The sequence below is a fragment of the Notothenia rossii genome, assembly GCF_949606895.1.
Source record: "Notothenia rossii genome assembly, chromosome: 5".
NCBI classification, from domain to species: Eukaryota; Metazoa; Chordata; class Actinopteri; order Perciformes; family Nototheniidae; genus Notothenia; species Notothenia rossii.
Genome location: NC_136903.1, coordinates 87666338 through 87682915, shown reverse-complemented (window position 1 = coordinate 87682915; position 16578 = coordinate 87666338). Strand labels below are relative to the sequence as shown.

At 41.2% G+C, this 16578-nt stretch overlaps 1 protein-coding gene across 1 annotated transcript; it reads left to right on the top strand.

The window, feature by feature from the left end:
* Window positions 1-905: 905 nt before the first annotated feature.
* mfsd4aa (major facilitator superfamily domain containing 4Aa) lies at window positions 906-16527 on the top strand (the record flags this gene model as incomplete). The annotated part of the gene is made up of 8 exons (XM_079685689.1): window positions 906-1409; window positions 3904-4102; window positions 5269-5523; window positions 7611-7743; window positions 7822-7937; window positions 9276-9449; window positions 15219-15366; window positions 16385-16527. Coding segments are annotated over exons 1-8 (1401 nt in total), but the record flags the coding sequence as incomplete, so codon positions are not given.
* Between the last annotated feature and the right edge of the window lie 51 nt (window positions 16528-16578).

Sequence of the window (16578 nt, the reverse complement as noted above, 5' to 3'; positions counted from 1 at the left end):
GAGAATTTAGGAAATGTGTTAGGCATACTGGTATGACATAGATAATTATAAATTGGTCTGGAAAAAATGCACAACTGAGAAAATATTGTTATTCACACAAATATATTCATATGCATAGTCACTTTTTTTAGAAAATGTTCATTTGTTTCTTCATTTCAATATTTGCTTTCCCGCTTTGCAAAAACAAAACCTTCTCACAGCGTTCTTAATATTAACTTGACATTTGTATCTTTTGGTACTGTTAATCAACAACCATAACAATTAATTATGAATGCATTTCTCCATAGAATTTTGGAAAATAGCTCGAAATAAGGACTGTGTTTGACACAAATTTAAGAGACAGATCACGTTTTGTTCTACCACATTAAACACATCAGCAGTGACCCCACTGGTGATTTGTGAAGAGTTTACGTGTCTGAAAAACGATGGTTGTTCAGGACTTTGTACATCATTACGCCGGCCGAACACGTAAACACTCCTAGCAAATTTGTTTGCCTTGTTCTGCTTGAAAGAAAGTAGGCCTACCTGCGCTCTTGCAAACTGTTAAAACAAACTCTTCAACTTGTACAATTTTGAATCTGTATGTTTGAATATCGATCTTAAATTGGCGTGACGTTGAAGTCGTGCGACCCTGCTGTAGTTTGTTTATAGCATAACGTTAGCCTTTTGCTTCTGGGGATTCGATTTATGATTCTAAAATGATTTAAAAAAAATAGGGTAGACATGTGGATATTATCCGGCTGAACAAAACGTGCATTTATCAAACAGGTTTGTTTTCCACAGACCTTATTTCGAGCTATTTTCCAAAATCCTATGGAGAAATCCCATTGACTCCCTAGACGAGGGAACCGGTAGTGGTCAAATGCTAACTCACTTCCGGGTTTTAGGACTCATCACTGCGCCACTCAATAATAAATAAAAACAATAATTACAGAAGCTCCAACTTCATCACTTGATCTGTAAGCATTCACCCAGTGGGCGGTACATTGGTTTATCAGCCAATCAGCGTCTCGTCCATCAGTCAGCTAAGTGGCACTAAACTGTGAAAGTGCCCGGACTGGTCAGACTGTGTTTACTTTCCCCTCCGGTAGTGAGTGGAGGTCTGTCTGACAGAGCTGCTCACACTGAGGCAGATTCATGAGAAGCTCCGCAGAGATCCGGAGGTGAAGCTCCGACATGAAGCTGCTGGACGAGCGGATCTGGGCGCTGTTTAAGCGCCACTGGAAATACACGCTCACCTACTGGAGTGTTTTCTTCAGCTTCGGGCTGTGCATCGCCTTCCTGGGCCCCACGGTACTGGACCTCCGCTGTCAGACCCACTCCAGCCTGCAGCAGATCACCTGGGTCTTCTTCTCCCAGCAGTTCTTCCTGCTGGTGGGCAGCAGCCTGGGGGGGCTCTTCAAGAAAACGTGAGTGAGCTGAAGAGATGGCAAAAGTACACACATCCTTTACTCAAGTAGAAGTATGGAAACTCGTGTTTAAAAATGCTCTGGTAAAAGTACTGACTAAACTTATTTACTCAAGTTAAGTAAAAGTAAAGAAGTATGGGCTTCGAAATGTACTTCAGTAAAAAGTACCCATAACTAAGAGTACCTGACCTCCCTTTATATTAATAGAACAATAATGTAATTGTTAGCTAATGAATGTTTCCATGCTGAACAACGGCAAGATGACAACGTTTTCATTGGTCCCTCTTCTTTAGAGAAGACCAGGAAATGATGGATACACGGATCGTGTTCAAATCAATAGGCACGCAATGACTCTAAACGCCACCAAACACACATTCAAACTAAAGGAACCAGCCTGTTTGGAAAATGGAAGAAGTAGAAAGTACAGGTATTTGTGTTCAACATGTAAGAAGTAGAAAGTGCAGGTATTTGTGTTCAACATGTAAGAAGTAGAAAGTACAGGTATTTGTGTTCAACATGTAAGAAGTAGAAAGTACAGGTATTTGTGTTCAAAATGTAAGAAGTAGAAATTTCAGGTATTTGTGTTCAACATGTAAGAAGTCAAAGTAAAAAGTCGTCAGAAAAATAAGTAGTGGAGTAAAGTACTGATACCAGACAAATTGTACAATAACGAAGTATTTGTACTCCACCACTTCCCACCTCTGGTGAGCTGCTTTAAGCCTACTTTTCATTGTTTGTATTTGTTCCGTTCATGGTATGACAGTATCATGGGAAAAAAATAAGGGGAAACACAAAAATGTACAAAACAATACCCAAACATCAAATGAACAAAAAAAGAGCAACATCTGAGTCCTACTGGAGCAGAAGGGGGACTTTTATGTTGTGCAATGATGAAATGTAAAATAATGTTATATTCACATAATATTCAGAGTCATAGTAAGACTAATGAGTCTGTAGTAGATACTGTGTAGTCGCCATATGTTTTCTGTCTGCCGATGTAAAGGAATGTTATAACCCAGTCAAACTACTTGTTTAGTCGCCATAGTATTTAAGATTTTATATCTAACAGTGTACCTACAATTTTTTATTATTAAACACAAAAAAAAGTTATAAGAAGGTGAAATGAATACATTTAGCTTACAGCGGTCTGGCGACGTGATGCTTTTTAGGCCTACTTTAGAGTAGGTGTATTGATCAAGTTTGAAGAAACGTGTTATTCTTATAGTGTTCATATTAAGACTCATTGTGTCGACCAAAAAGCTGCAATGGGTTGGAATCTTAAACCATTTGTTTAGATTAGAAAGATAGTGTTCTGAATTTGACTTGCAAATATGTAACATTCAAATGACAGACAGCTGTTCAAGGTGTCTGTATTTCCTCAAAAGTGTGAAAGTGGATCCTGTTTGAGGACAGGTTATTTATTTAAACATTGTATAATATTGATCTATTTCAAGTTCAGTTTGCCGTGTACTGTTAGATATAGAGTCATTGTGCTCTGCTAATTATGTCCAACATAATATTGTTGTGCCCTTATGTCCCAGGCTCTGGGTAAAATCTCCCTACAAATCAAACATTACCCAGGACAAGGTTAAAAGCAGAGTGGAAAGTTGGCAGGAAAGGAGAAGAATACAAGGTGAAGATAATGTGGAGGTGTGATAAGTAAAGATAAGGGAGAAACAGCCATGAAGGTGATTTTACTGCAGCAACGATACGCTGGAAATTCATGTTTTAATGTCATTGATAATTTAGGAGTGAAACATATTTAAAGGGGTCCTATTCTGCTCATTTTCAGGTTCATGTTTGGATGTAGATATGTAGTGTCTCTACTTTAAAGAGTCCTCTCCTGCTGATGTTCAGGTGTATATCAGTATGTATTGTCTCTACTTTAAAGAGTTCTCTCCTGCTGATGTTCAGGTGTATATCAGTATGTAGTGTCTCTACTTTAAAGAGTCCTCTCCTGCTGATGTTCAGGTGTATATCAGTATGTAGTGTCTCTACTTTAAAGAGTTCTCTCCTGCTGATGTTCAGGTGTATATCAGTATGTAGTGTCTCTACTTTAAAGAGTCCTCTCCTGCTGATGTTCAGGTGTATATCAGTATGTAGTGTCTCTACTTTAAAGAGTCCTCTCCTGCTGATGTTCAGGTGTATATCAGTATGTAGTGTCTCTACTTTAAAGAGTCCTCTCCAACTGATGTTCAGGTGTGTATCAGTATGTAGTGTCTCTACTTTAAAGAGTCCTCTCCTGCTGATGTTCAGGTCAGTATGTAGTGTCTCTACTTTAAAGAGTCCTCTCCTGCTGATGTTCAGGTGTATATCAGTATGTAGTGTATTACATTTTAAAAATGGGGTTTACTAGCAGGATTAAAATGTTAGAATACATTTTAAAAGAAAGACAAATACATTATAGGAAGACTGCATTTTATTTTTGGTTTTCTTTTGGGCCACATTCCTACTTCTGAATTTGAAATATGTCTATGTAAAATGTCCCACTCAGACTCCTGTCCTCCCTGTGGGCGCTGTTCTCCTGCTCGCTCATCATCTCTCTCGTGTTCTCCATCATCCCGCTCTGTAACCATGTGTCGCTGCTGTCTGTCGCCATGGCGATCGCTGGTCTGGCCATGGGGGTGATCGACACCATCTCCAACCTCCAGCTGGTGAAGCTCTACCAGAGGGACTCGGCCATCTTCCTGCAGGTCAGGAGGGGAAGAGAGGGGGGGAGGGAACTAGAGATGTCCCGATCCGATCATGTGATCGGGGATCGGAGCCGATCACGTGATTTTCAAAAGATCGGAATCGGGAGAAAAAAATCGGGGATCAGGATTTTTTTTTTTTTTTTAATTTTTTTTTAATTTTTAAATTTTATATTCAATGTTACAAAACAAAAATGACCATGTTCAAGTCTTAAAGTCATCCTGAGGCCTTAGTTTTGGTTTCAAATGACAGAACATTATGTATGTGTTGCTTCTTTGGGGCTTGTTTTCATAGACCTGGTTGCTTATTTCTCTCAAACCTGGCAACAGAGTGGGCGCAGTGTCTAATTGTAGCAGTAAGCTAACGAGTACTGAAAGCTTTATTTTGTTTTGATCCAATGCTGCACAACTGAACTGCTCCAATGCTGCTGTGAAAGAAAGAAGCTATATCCATGTTGGATAGAATATCCAATTTAAATTAAAAAAATAACCTTTAGGGACAACTTGAATGCTTTTTTTTTTTTTAAATGTAGTCCGTTAGATTTACTGGGGGGTCCAGGAACGTTTTTAAGCTTCTTCTTCTTCTTGCCCCTTTTGAACATGAAACTATTTAAGAATGAATTTTTTAATACCCTGAACGTTATTTTTATTTTGCTTTTCTTTGTTATAATTATTATAGTTTGTTTTGTTTCTAAGATGTTCAATCAAAAAAAATGTACTAATACAAAAAACTGTACCTGTTTAAAAATGTAACCTAATCTGAGTATCATAATATAAAAGTAATGTAATCTGATTACCTTATGTCAATCACATCTGTAAACAGCGCTAAAGCAGGAACATTAGAGGCTATACAGCGAGCTTCTGACCTGGTTATATCCTTCATTCAAAATAAGATTGTACATATATGCACACCTTGACCTTTGGGGAGATGATGAGGAGAGGACTCATGGACAACTTAGTTTACAACGAGGAAATCTTGTGTTGAGAAAGTGTTGATTATTAATTGTTACGCTAACTTTTTTTTATTTTTGTGAAGATGACTAAAAAATGTAATAAAAAGTTGCTCCCAGAGAAAAATCTATTGTTGCACAGAGCCAAAATAATAAAACATAGGTTTTCTCGGACCAAATACTAATTAATCTCACATCAGAACCCATGTCCCGCCTCAGGCCTTGCATTTCTTCATAGGCGTTGGAGCGCTGGTCAGTCCGCTGGTGGCTGATCCTTTCCTGTCAGACGACTCGTGTGTCCTGTGTTCAAACTGGACCCTGAACTCATCATCTGCCTCGGACCTGGGGCACCTCCGCAACAGCCTGGTGGGGCAGGGGGGCGCGATCGCAAACATCTCCCAGTATCCTCTGCACACCGAGGGGGTGGTCATGACCAGGGTCTCCTATGCCTTCTGGATCATCGCTCTGATCAATGTGAGTTCATGTTTCGTATTGTTGGAATAATATCACTGGTGCCCGGCTTGAGCTTCAATCTCAGGATCCATGTATCTGTGATCCTCTCCAGAATGGAAGTAGTCATCACATACAGAGCATCAACTAGTTCCTGAACAGTGTCCTTCACATGCTGATATCCAAGAGAGGGAGTTCCACAGTCACTAGATGGAGGAATAGAAAGCAGTATTCAATGTTTACTTCAGATTAGCTCCACGTCAGAAATGATCATGCTTGTCATATGTCTCTCTCCATAGAGGCTGAATCATCATGTTAATCACATAGCTATCATATGCCTCAAACAGTCCTGATGCTCTTCTAGGTAATCACACATCCTGTCATGTTCACAGCTACAGTTGGGATACCTTTGTTATGATGGTACTCTGATACTGGAAGAGTACATTCAGTATTTTCCCAACAGATCCCCAACCCCTGTAGTCAAAATGTCAAAGTGTCCTTGGGTAAGATACTTTGCTCCTGTAGGCATGACGCGTAATAAAAACACTATAGAAGAACTAACTTTATTAAACAGATTAGTAGAGTACTCAATTCTGATTGGTCAATTTGGAGGTGGTTCATTTTTGCCAATTGGCCGTTGCTAAGGGGAACAGACCGTTGCTATGGATGATCAAGGGACGATGTGCAGTCATATCATTGGATGTGGAAAACTAACGATTTTTTGTCAACAGCTGACGATACATTTACAGGACGTTTATGACTGCACATAGTCCCTTGATCCTCCATAGCAACGGTCGGTTCTCCTTAGCAACGGTCTGTTCTCCTTATGCTGCTTTCACACCAGACGCGATGCGAATATTCGCTTCGCTCTAATCGCTCGAGTTTCACCGCGGCTAAATGTATGTACACAGCTACAGTTGGGATACCTTTGTCATCATGTTACTCTCAGATTGGAAGAGGACATTCAGTATTTTCCCAACACGTATGATTGATGATCAGAATCAGAATACCCTTATTAGTCCCACAGTGGAGGGGAAATGTACATTTGTTACAGCAGAAAAGAGCCAAAGACAGCCTAATGTTAACTAAAGCTACAGGATCGTATACAGTGCATGCTGGTATAAATGATCTGTTTACGGGCTTACATGTCATAAAGTCAGGAGCAATACTAATTATTGTGTCTCTGGTCAAAATATTTTTCCAACCTCAAATGTTCTTATTTTTGTTGAGATATTCAAAACCAACTCAAACTGCCAATCCTAAATTCACGATGCTAGCATGGCTTAAAAACAGAGTAAACATTTCAAAGCTTTTCATGTCTTCCTTCATCTTTTTGGTATTGAATTAAAACATTTCTGTGACATTGGTTGGGGATACACATGGAATTAAAGGCCAAAACAACAACAACAACAACAGCAAATCAGCAACACTAATTATTTTGGAGCTTTATCGTACAATTCAGGCATCTCATGACTAGATAATTCATGTTTTCATGACATTTATATTCAGCTTTAGCTTCTCTTCAAAGATTGATTTCTTTGTTTTCAGTTTGTTTCTTCTATTGGCATTTCTTCAGATGGTTGTAATCGTCCATATTGCCTTTTTAGATGAAGAGTTAAAGGGGCCCTATTCTGCTCCATTTCAGGTTCATATCGGTATGTAGTGTCTCTACTCTGACATGTCTCCATGCTTTAATGTTCAAAGAGCTCTTTATGTGTCTCATACTGCCTGTGCTGCAGCACCAAAGTGGAATGGAGCCTACTTCTATAAAGGGAGGGTTACAATTAGAATCAGCTGACAGGTGACAATATCCTCTGTGTGTGTGTGTGTGTGTGTGTGTGTGTGTGTGTGTGTGTGTGTGTGTGTGTGTGTGTGTGTGTGTGTGTGTGTGTGTGTGTGTGTGTGTGTGTGTGTGTGTGTGTGTGTGTGTGTGTGTGTGTGTGTGTGTGTGTGTGTGTGTGTGTGTGTGTGTGTGTGTGTGTGTGTGTGTGTGTGTGTGTGTGTGTGTGTGTGTGTGTGTGTGTGTGTGTGTGTGTGTGTGTGTGTGTGTGTGTGTGTGTGTGTGTGTGTGTGTGTGTGTGTGTGTGTGTGTGTGTGTGTGTGTGTGGCAGCTCCCAGTGCCAGCAGCAGTGTTAGCTCTGATGTGCCATGAGAGACTGGTGCCTTGCTCAAGCTCCGGGACACGCCTCATTGAGAGAGCCGACTCTCAGTCCAACAGCAGCCCCCTTGAGGACAGTGATGAAGGTGAGGCATATAGATGAATGTTTGTGTTCGCTGTACCCAATTCAAATTACTTACCTCAGTATTATTTTCGTCCTATAGGTCATCAGAGTTTTTTCTACTGCTGTAACCTTGCCAAACTCCGAGGTCGCCCGGCTACTTTTTTCCTCCTCCACGCTCTCGGTGGGGCCGTCGTCTTCATCACTGATGGAATAATAGTGAGACTTCCTACAACTCTATACACATATAAACCTACATTATGTAAACCGTACACTTGTTTCCTCGTTCTCTTAGGGGTACATTAGAAGAGACATATGGCACGTTCACACCACAGTACTTTTCCCACTTTAGTTCATCAGAACTCTTTAGTTCTCATGAACTAAGTTCAGATCGCGTTCACACCGGAATAAATTCCTGGGGGTGGACTAGGCAAATGAAGCCGCTGACGTCACTTCTTCTTCTTCTGCTTTGGGTTTACTGGCAGGCCGCAAACAACTTCACGGCGTATACTGCCACCCGGAGTCGCCGGCCGGAAGTCCCCGGAGTTGGGGACTGGCTTCAGTAGAAGCTGCTGGGACTCCCAGCAGCTTCTACTGAAGCCTTCCGAGTAAATCGCCAGAACGCCGACACCTCCTCATCTCCACCGCTCCCATGTTTTCTTTTGTGTTGCCATAAGTTAGTCTTTCTGCGTTTGTGCGCTGGGCTAATGCTAATAATGCTAATGCTAATAATGCTAATGCTAATAATGCTAATGCCAGGATAATAAAATGGCGGCTTCACAAAACTTTTTGGGAGTTTTACGGGGCGTGGTTTGCAATCCGCCCAGCCAATCAGACATAGGAACCTTTTTCTCCCACGAAAGTCCCTGCTCTCTAGCAGGGACTGAAAAGGGGGTAAAAAGGTTCTCATGAACTCATTTCAGTTCCGGCTCTTTTTGGTGTGAACACGACATTTCGGAACTATATCGGAACTAAAGTGGGAAAAGTACTGCGGTGTGAACGCGCCTAATGATACTGCATGTGATAAAATGGACAGGCCAACGAACGGACAGCTTTTCTGGTTACTGATTTGGCATAAATATGTTACAGAAAGAAGTACAAGCTGTAGCATTGGATGTGTCACTCGGCAGTTTATTAGTTAAAGACCCTTGGTTCCTGATGGTTACAATTTGCAAAGACATGTGCCTCCTTATCTGACTTATAACAGAATCAAAGCTGAACAACAGCCACAGACCTTAAATCAAGCTTCTAACCGAAAACACATTCAAAAACAGTTGACTTTGAGACGAGGGAACAGGAAGTGGAAAACTGCTAACCCATTCCCTGGTTTTAGGACTCATTACTGCACCACTCTAAACTCTCTCTTTTGTCCATAAGTCCTGTTGGAATCATAATCATTTCTTTTTACTTCAAAACTTTCAGAGCAATCGATCCGTTTTAAAATGTCATTCAGTATCACATCCATGGGTAAATTGCAAACATGGCATCAGTACTTCCTGTTTACATCCTTCAAAGCACTAAACATGCTGACCTCCTGATTTATTTGTTGTGCTGCAGGGCTCTTACGCTGGCTTCGTCTACACCTACGCAGTGTCCCCTCCTCTGCTGATGGGTCATAGGACTGCAGGCTATCTGGACAGCATATTCTGGGCCTCCATCACAGTGGGAAGACTGGCTTTCATCTACCTGTCCTACAGATACCCAGCTCCCAGGCTGCTCACCGTCAGTCTGGTATGAACGAAGATTTAAAGGTCCCCTGTTATACTGTTTTTCATCACTATATTATAAGTCTCAGATATACACAAAACATGTCTGACGTGTTTGGCTCCAAACACCAAACAGATCATTGCAGCATTACCCATAATCCCCTCTGTTTCAGCCCTGTTTCCAAAGTGCTGATTCTTTGTCTGCTACTTTAGATGAAAATAGGGAGCCCCTCCCCACGCCCCTCTGAGAGAGAGTTGGTTACAAATAACTCAATGGTGCTCTAGAGGGGACACATGTTGATGTAGAAGAGGGGACACATGTTGATGTAGAGACATGAAGAAGAGGGGACACATGTTTATGTAGAAGAGGGGACACATGTTGATGTAGAGACATGAAGAAGAGGGGACACATGTTGATGTAGAAGAGACATGAAGAAGAGTGGACACATGTTGATGTAGAAGAGACATGAAGAAGAGTGGACACATGTTGATGTAGAAGAGACATGAAGAAGAGTGGACACATGTTGATGTAGAAGAGACATGAAGAAGTGGGGACACGTGTTGATGTAGAAGAGATATGAAGAAGAGGGGACACATGTTGATGTAGAAGAGACATGAAGAAGAGTGGACACATGTTGATGTAGAAGAGACATGAAGAAGTGGGGACACGTGTTGTTGTAGAAGAGACATGAAGAAGAGGGGACACATGTTGATGTAGAAGAGGGGACACATGTTGATGTAGAGACATGAAGAAGAGGGGACACATGTTGATGTAGAGACATGAAGAAGAGGGGACACATGTTGATGTAGAAGAGGGGACACATGTTGATGTAGAGACATGAAGAAGAGGGGACACATGTTGATGTAGAAGAGGGGACACATGTTGATGTAGAAGAGACATGAAGAAGAGGGGACACATGTTGATGTGGAAGAGACATGAAGAAGAGGGGACACATGTTGATGTAGAAGAGACATAAAGAAGAGGGGACACATGTTGATGTAAAAGAGACATGAAGAAGAGGGGACACATGTTGATGTAGAAGAGACATGAAGAAGAGGGGACACATGTTGATGTAGAAGAGACATGAAAAAGAGGGGACACATGTTGATGTAGAAGAGACATGAAGAAGAGGGGACACATGTTGATGTAGAAGAGACATAAAGAAGAGGGGACACATGTTGATGTAAAAGAGACATGAAGAAGAGGGGACACATGTTGATGTAGAAGAGACATGAAGAAGAGGGGACACATGTTGATGTAGAAGAGACATGAAAAAGAGGGGACACATGTTGATGTAGAAGAGACATGAAAAAGAGGTGACACATGTTGATGTAGAAGAGACATGAAGAAGAAGGGACACATGTTGATGTAGAAGAGACATGAAGAAGAGGGGACACATGTTGATGTAGAAGAGACATGAAGAAGAGGGGACACATGTTGATGAAAAAGAGGGGACACATGTTGATGTAGAAGAGACATGAAGAAGAGGGGACACATGTTGATGTAGAAGAGACATGAAGAAGAGGGGACACATGTTGATGTGGAAGAGACATGAAGAAGAGGGGACACATGTTGATGTAGAAGAGACATGAAGAAGAGGGGACACATGTTGATGTAGAAGAGACATGAAGAAGAGGGGACACATGTTGATGTAAAAGAGACATGAAAAAGAGGGGACACATGTTGATGTAGAAGAGACATGAAGAAGAGGGGACACATGTTGATGTAGAAGAGACATAAAGAAGAGGGGACACATGTTGATGTAAAAGAGACATGAAAAAGAGGGGACACATGTTGATGTAGAAGAGACATAAAGAAGAGGGGACACATGTTGATGTAAAAGAGACATGGAGAAGAGGGGACACATGTTGATGTAGAAGAGACATAAAGAAGAGGGGACACATGTTGATGTAAAAGAGACATGAAAAAGAGGGGACACATGTTGATGTAGAAGAGACATGGAGAAGAGGGGACACATGTTGATGTGGAAGAGACATGAAGAAGAGGGGACACATGTTGATGTAGAAGAGACATGAAGAAGAGGGGACACATGTTGATGTAGAAGAGACATGAAAAAGAGGCGACACATGTTGATGTAGAAGAGACATGAAGAAGAGGGGACACATGTTGATGTGGAAGAGACATGAAGAAGAGGGGACACATGTTGATGTGGAAGAGACATGAAGAAGAGGGGACACATGTTGATGTAGAAGAGACATGAAGAAGAGGGGACACATGTTGATGTAGAAGAGACATGAAGAAGAGGGGACACATGTTGATGTAGAAGAGACATGAGGAAGAGGGGACACATGTTGATGTAGAAGAGACATGAGGAAGAGGGGACACATGTTGATGTAGAAGAGACATGGAGAAGTGGATTTAGCACAATAGGTGTCCTTTAATATCTCAGTGCAGAGAGGACACAGGGTTTCCCACGTTGACCTGTATGCCACAATGTCTTTTCTAGTATCGCGATTCAGCTCATGCAACAATACAGCTCATGACCAGCTGTTGTGTGGAAGAATATGACCAAATATTTGAACTGGGCGTGCATGCACCTAACAGGGTGATGTGGCATCAGCAGAGGATGATTCAGGAGTTAAACAAACAACACCATCTTTAAGCCAAACTAAACTGCTTTGTCAGGCGAGAACTTGATACAGGCCCTTTATTTACAACAGAATAGTATTACTTACTAAATGTCTCTGTTTGTCTTTGAATATTCTCACAGTGAATTGTAAAGGTAGGTTCATTGTGTACACTGTGAATATCAGCACATACTTTTGCAGAGCTATGCCTTCTACTGGTCTGACATGTGAATTGTACTCATGGATGATGTGAGGAAACCTGAAAGTTATGCTGGCACTGTTTGCTTTGAGATTTTGTGTATTTCTTTGGTTGGTGTTAAATATATATAGAGTTGTTCTGAAGCTGTCACCAGTGTGCAAGCCAAGAGGTGTGCTGCCTTTGTCTGGTGGGCATGTAGGTGCACTCATAATGTCAGTTTGTTCCAATATCGTGCAGCCCTACCTTCAATGTAAAACTGCGGATATGCTAGTCAAGTGCTATGTGTCCGCCCATCTAGTATTACTTCAAGTACGTACTTTCTGAAAAGTCATTTTTACAACAAAGATGTGCCTGGATCATTCTCATTTCGCCTGAAACTGCAACTTAGTATTATTGAATGAAAGGTTGTAGGATGGAAAACAAAACGACATTGTTACTGATCATCCGACCAGCTATTCTACGGTTTAAATTGCAGGTATGAATGAATGCACCTACATGTCCACCAGACAAAGACACTCTCCCAACTGAGCTATTTTGGCTCAAAAACACTATGGTGGCCTTCATACGGAAAAGACAACATCAACATTCAGGCGAGGCAAGGCGAGGCAAGGCGAGGCAAGGCAAGGCAATTTTATTTATATAGCACTTTTCAGCACTTGGCGATTCAAAGTGCTTTACAGATTAAAAGCAAACGACATGTAAGAACAAATACAGGACAAATACATTATTAAAAAAGGCATTTAAAAACAGGCATGATAAGCAAAGGTAATGAAATAAATTAAATAAATAAACACAGCAGGTACAGAATACATGACTGAAAAGGCATACTGTAGTGTGAGTATGGGCAGCTCGCAAATAGGTGCGTTTTTAGTCGGGATTTAAAAATAGGAAGTGTTTTCGGCGGACGTGCATGATTTAGGCAGTTTGTTCCTAATTGTTGGGGCATAATAACTAAAAGCTGCTTTTCAATGTTTAGTGGTTATTCTCGGAACAGAGAGCAGACCCGACCCAGAAGACCTGAGACTCCTGGATGCTTTGATGGAGGAGGTCGTCTATATACCTCGGTCCTAAGCAGTTTAGTGATTTAAAAACTAGCAGTAGCATTTCAAAATCAATTCTTTGACAGACTGGAAGCCAGTGCAATGATCTCAGAACCGGAGTGATGTGATCCACTTTTCTAGAGTCAGTGAGTACTCGAGCAGCAGCGTTCTGAATCAGCTGCAGCTTTCTGATAGATTTTTTTAGTGAGCCCTGTGAAGACACTATTGCCATAGTCCAGTCTACTGAAAATAAAAGCATGGACAAGTTTTTCTAAATCCTGTCGCAACATTAGTTTTTTAATCCTTGATATACTCTTCAGGTGGTAGTATGCAGACCTAATAACTGTTGTAATGTGACTGTTAAAATTCAGGTCTTAGTCCACCACTACTCCCAGATTTCCTGCTTTGTGAGTTACTTTGTAGTCTGCCCACTGAAGCTCTGTGATTACTTGTAATCGGTCCTTCTTTGCTCCAAAAACAATTATCTCAGTTTTTTGTTTGTTCAATTGGAGAAAGTTCTGAGTCACCCAGTCAGTGATGTGCTCAATGCACTTGCTCAGTTTTCTAATCGGAGAGTAGTCTCCCGGTGTTAAAATAAATCTGGGTGTCGTCTGCATAGATGTGATAGCTTAGATCGCTGTTTTTAATAATTTCAGCCAGTGGTAGCGTATAAATATTAAAAAGCAAAGGTCCTAAAATGGAGCCTTGAGGAACCCCGCATGACATATTTATCAGGGTTGATTTGTAATTGCCTATTGAGACAAAGTTTGTTCTGTCCTTTGAGTAGGAGCTAAACCAGTTTAGAGCTGTTGCTGAAACTCCCACCCAGTTTTCAAGACGGTCTAGCAATATGTTGTGGTCAACAGTATCAAAGGCAGCGCTGAGATCTAATAATACTAACACTGATATTCTGCCACCGTCTGTGTTCAAATGGATGTCACTCAAGACCTTAACAAGTGAAGACTCAGTGTTGTGGTTTGTTCGAAAGCCCGACTGAAACACATCAAAACCGTCAGTTAAAAACATGAAATTACTCAACTGTTGAAAAACTGCTTTTTCAATCAATTTGCTTAAAAAAGGAAGGTTTGATATTGGCCTGTAGTTATTCATTATGGTTTTGTCCAAGTTATGCTTTTTTAGGAGCGGTTTGATTATTGCAGTTTTCAGGGCCTGTGGAAATACACCTGATTGAAGAGACTTGTTTACTATGTGTAGTATATCTGAGGCCAAGCAATGAAAAACAGTTTGGAAAAATCGGGATGATGTCGAGGCTACAGGAGGAGGATTTCAGATGTTGGATAATGTCTTCCAGGTCTTTAGCATTTATCAGACGGAATTGTGACATGGTGTCTGAATTGGCTTTAGGTGAACACAGGGACATTTGCTGTACCTGATGCAGAGGCTCTGACTGCCTGTCTAATTTGCATGATTTTGTCAGTGAAGAAGGAGGCCAAATCATTGCACGCCCTGGTGGATAGAAATTCTGAGGCTACTGACACTGGGGGGTTTGGTAGTCTGTTGATGGTAGCAAACAAGGCACGTGCGTTGTTTTTATTTTTATTAATGATGTCAGAGAAGAACGATTGTCGTGCCTTTTTTTATTTCCTGATTATAGAATCCGAGTTTCTCTTTATATATTTCCAAGTGAACCTGGAGATTTGTTTGTCTCCACCTGTGTTCAGCTTTTCTGCACTCAGTTTTTGCTGCTGTTCTCACAGTCATGGCTTTTCTCCATGGAGATATTTGCTGTCAGTTATCTTTTTATGGAATTATGAATATGCTTGCTGTGCAGTTGGATACAATCGTTGTAATTTTCTTGTTGAAATGTGTAGAAACTAGTCCGATACGTGTTTGATTTTGTTGATATTTACTGTAATATGGGTCACGTTTTGCACAGCAAGTACTTTGCTCTATTGTTGTTAACCGCAGACTTCTGTTAAGTTATAATTACCCATGTTTCTTTCAGCTCGGGGTGATCCTGGTTCAGTGCCTGTTGATGATCTTCTACACCAGCTGTGTGTTCCTCTTCATCGGCACCTGTGTGTTGGGACTGTGCATCAGCAGCGTGTTCCCCTCCATGCTGGCCTTTACAGAGGACATACTCGACTACAAAGGTAAGACCAAATCACAACAGAGCCGGCTAGCTGACCAATCAGAGCAGACTGGGCTCTGGTTTCAGACAGAGGGTGAAAAGAGGTGCTGCAGCACAGACAGTATGAGAAAAATAAAGAGCTTTCTGAACTTTAAAGCATGGAGACATGTCCCAGTAGAGACACTACATACTGATATACACCTGAACATCAGCAGGAGAGGACTCTTTAAAGTCTTCTTCTTCTTATCGTGTCCACAAGGCAGTCAGTTACAGGGCTTGGTTAGATGTGGTTCAGCCACAGCTGAACACATTGCTGTCCCTTCTCATTAAACTCTGCCAAGTCCGATGTTGTGCAGGGTTGCTCCAGCAGGGGGCATATCAGGAGGTGTTGCTCTTTAAAGTAGAGACACTACATACTGATATACACCTGAAGATCAGCAGGAGAGGACTCTTTAAAGTAGAGACACTAAATACTAATATACACCTGAACATCAGCAGGAGAGGACTCTTTAAAGTAGAGACACTACATACTGATATACACCTGAACATCAGCAGGAAAGGACTCTTTAAAGTAGAGACACTACATACTGATATACACCTGAACATCAGCAGGAGAGGACTCTTTAAAGTAGAGACACTACATACTGATATACACCTGAACATCAGCAGGAGAGGACTCTTTAAAGTAGAGACACTACTTAGACTTTTAATTTCATTTTATACTACTTTACTCTACTGTAATGTTTATTTTACAGACTTACTGTATTTACTAGTTACTATACACCACAAAAAACTGAACAAAGTAGAACTACTGGAAGAATAACCTGAAAGTAACGGACGAGTGACGAACCCAAGAATGTGACAAACAGGTTATTGCACACATTTAGGTGTGTGTGTGTGTTTTTGCACGCCCAAGCATACATGCATATAAAAGAGAGTAACGTTGGACATCTGGACAGGTTGATGATCAAACCTCTGATGCATGTTGATGATTCTCAATTCCCATCATATAAAATCCTTCATTACATCGTGTGTTTCAGGTTGTGCCACCACGGTCCTGGTGACCAGCGCCAGCACCGGAGAGATGCTGCTGCAGCTAATCATCGGATCGGTAACACACATCTCGCTCTTTAAAATGTCCTTTAATTCACAAGAATCAGTTCATTTCATCTCGGCACGTTTATTTTTCTTGATACCTCATTGTTGCACATGTAGTTTAACTGGTTGTCGGCAT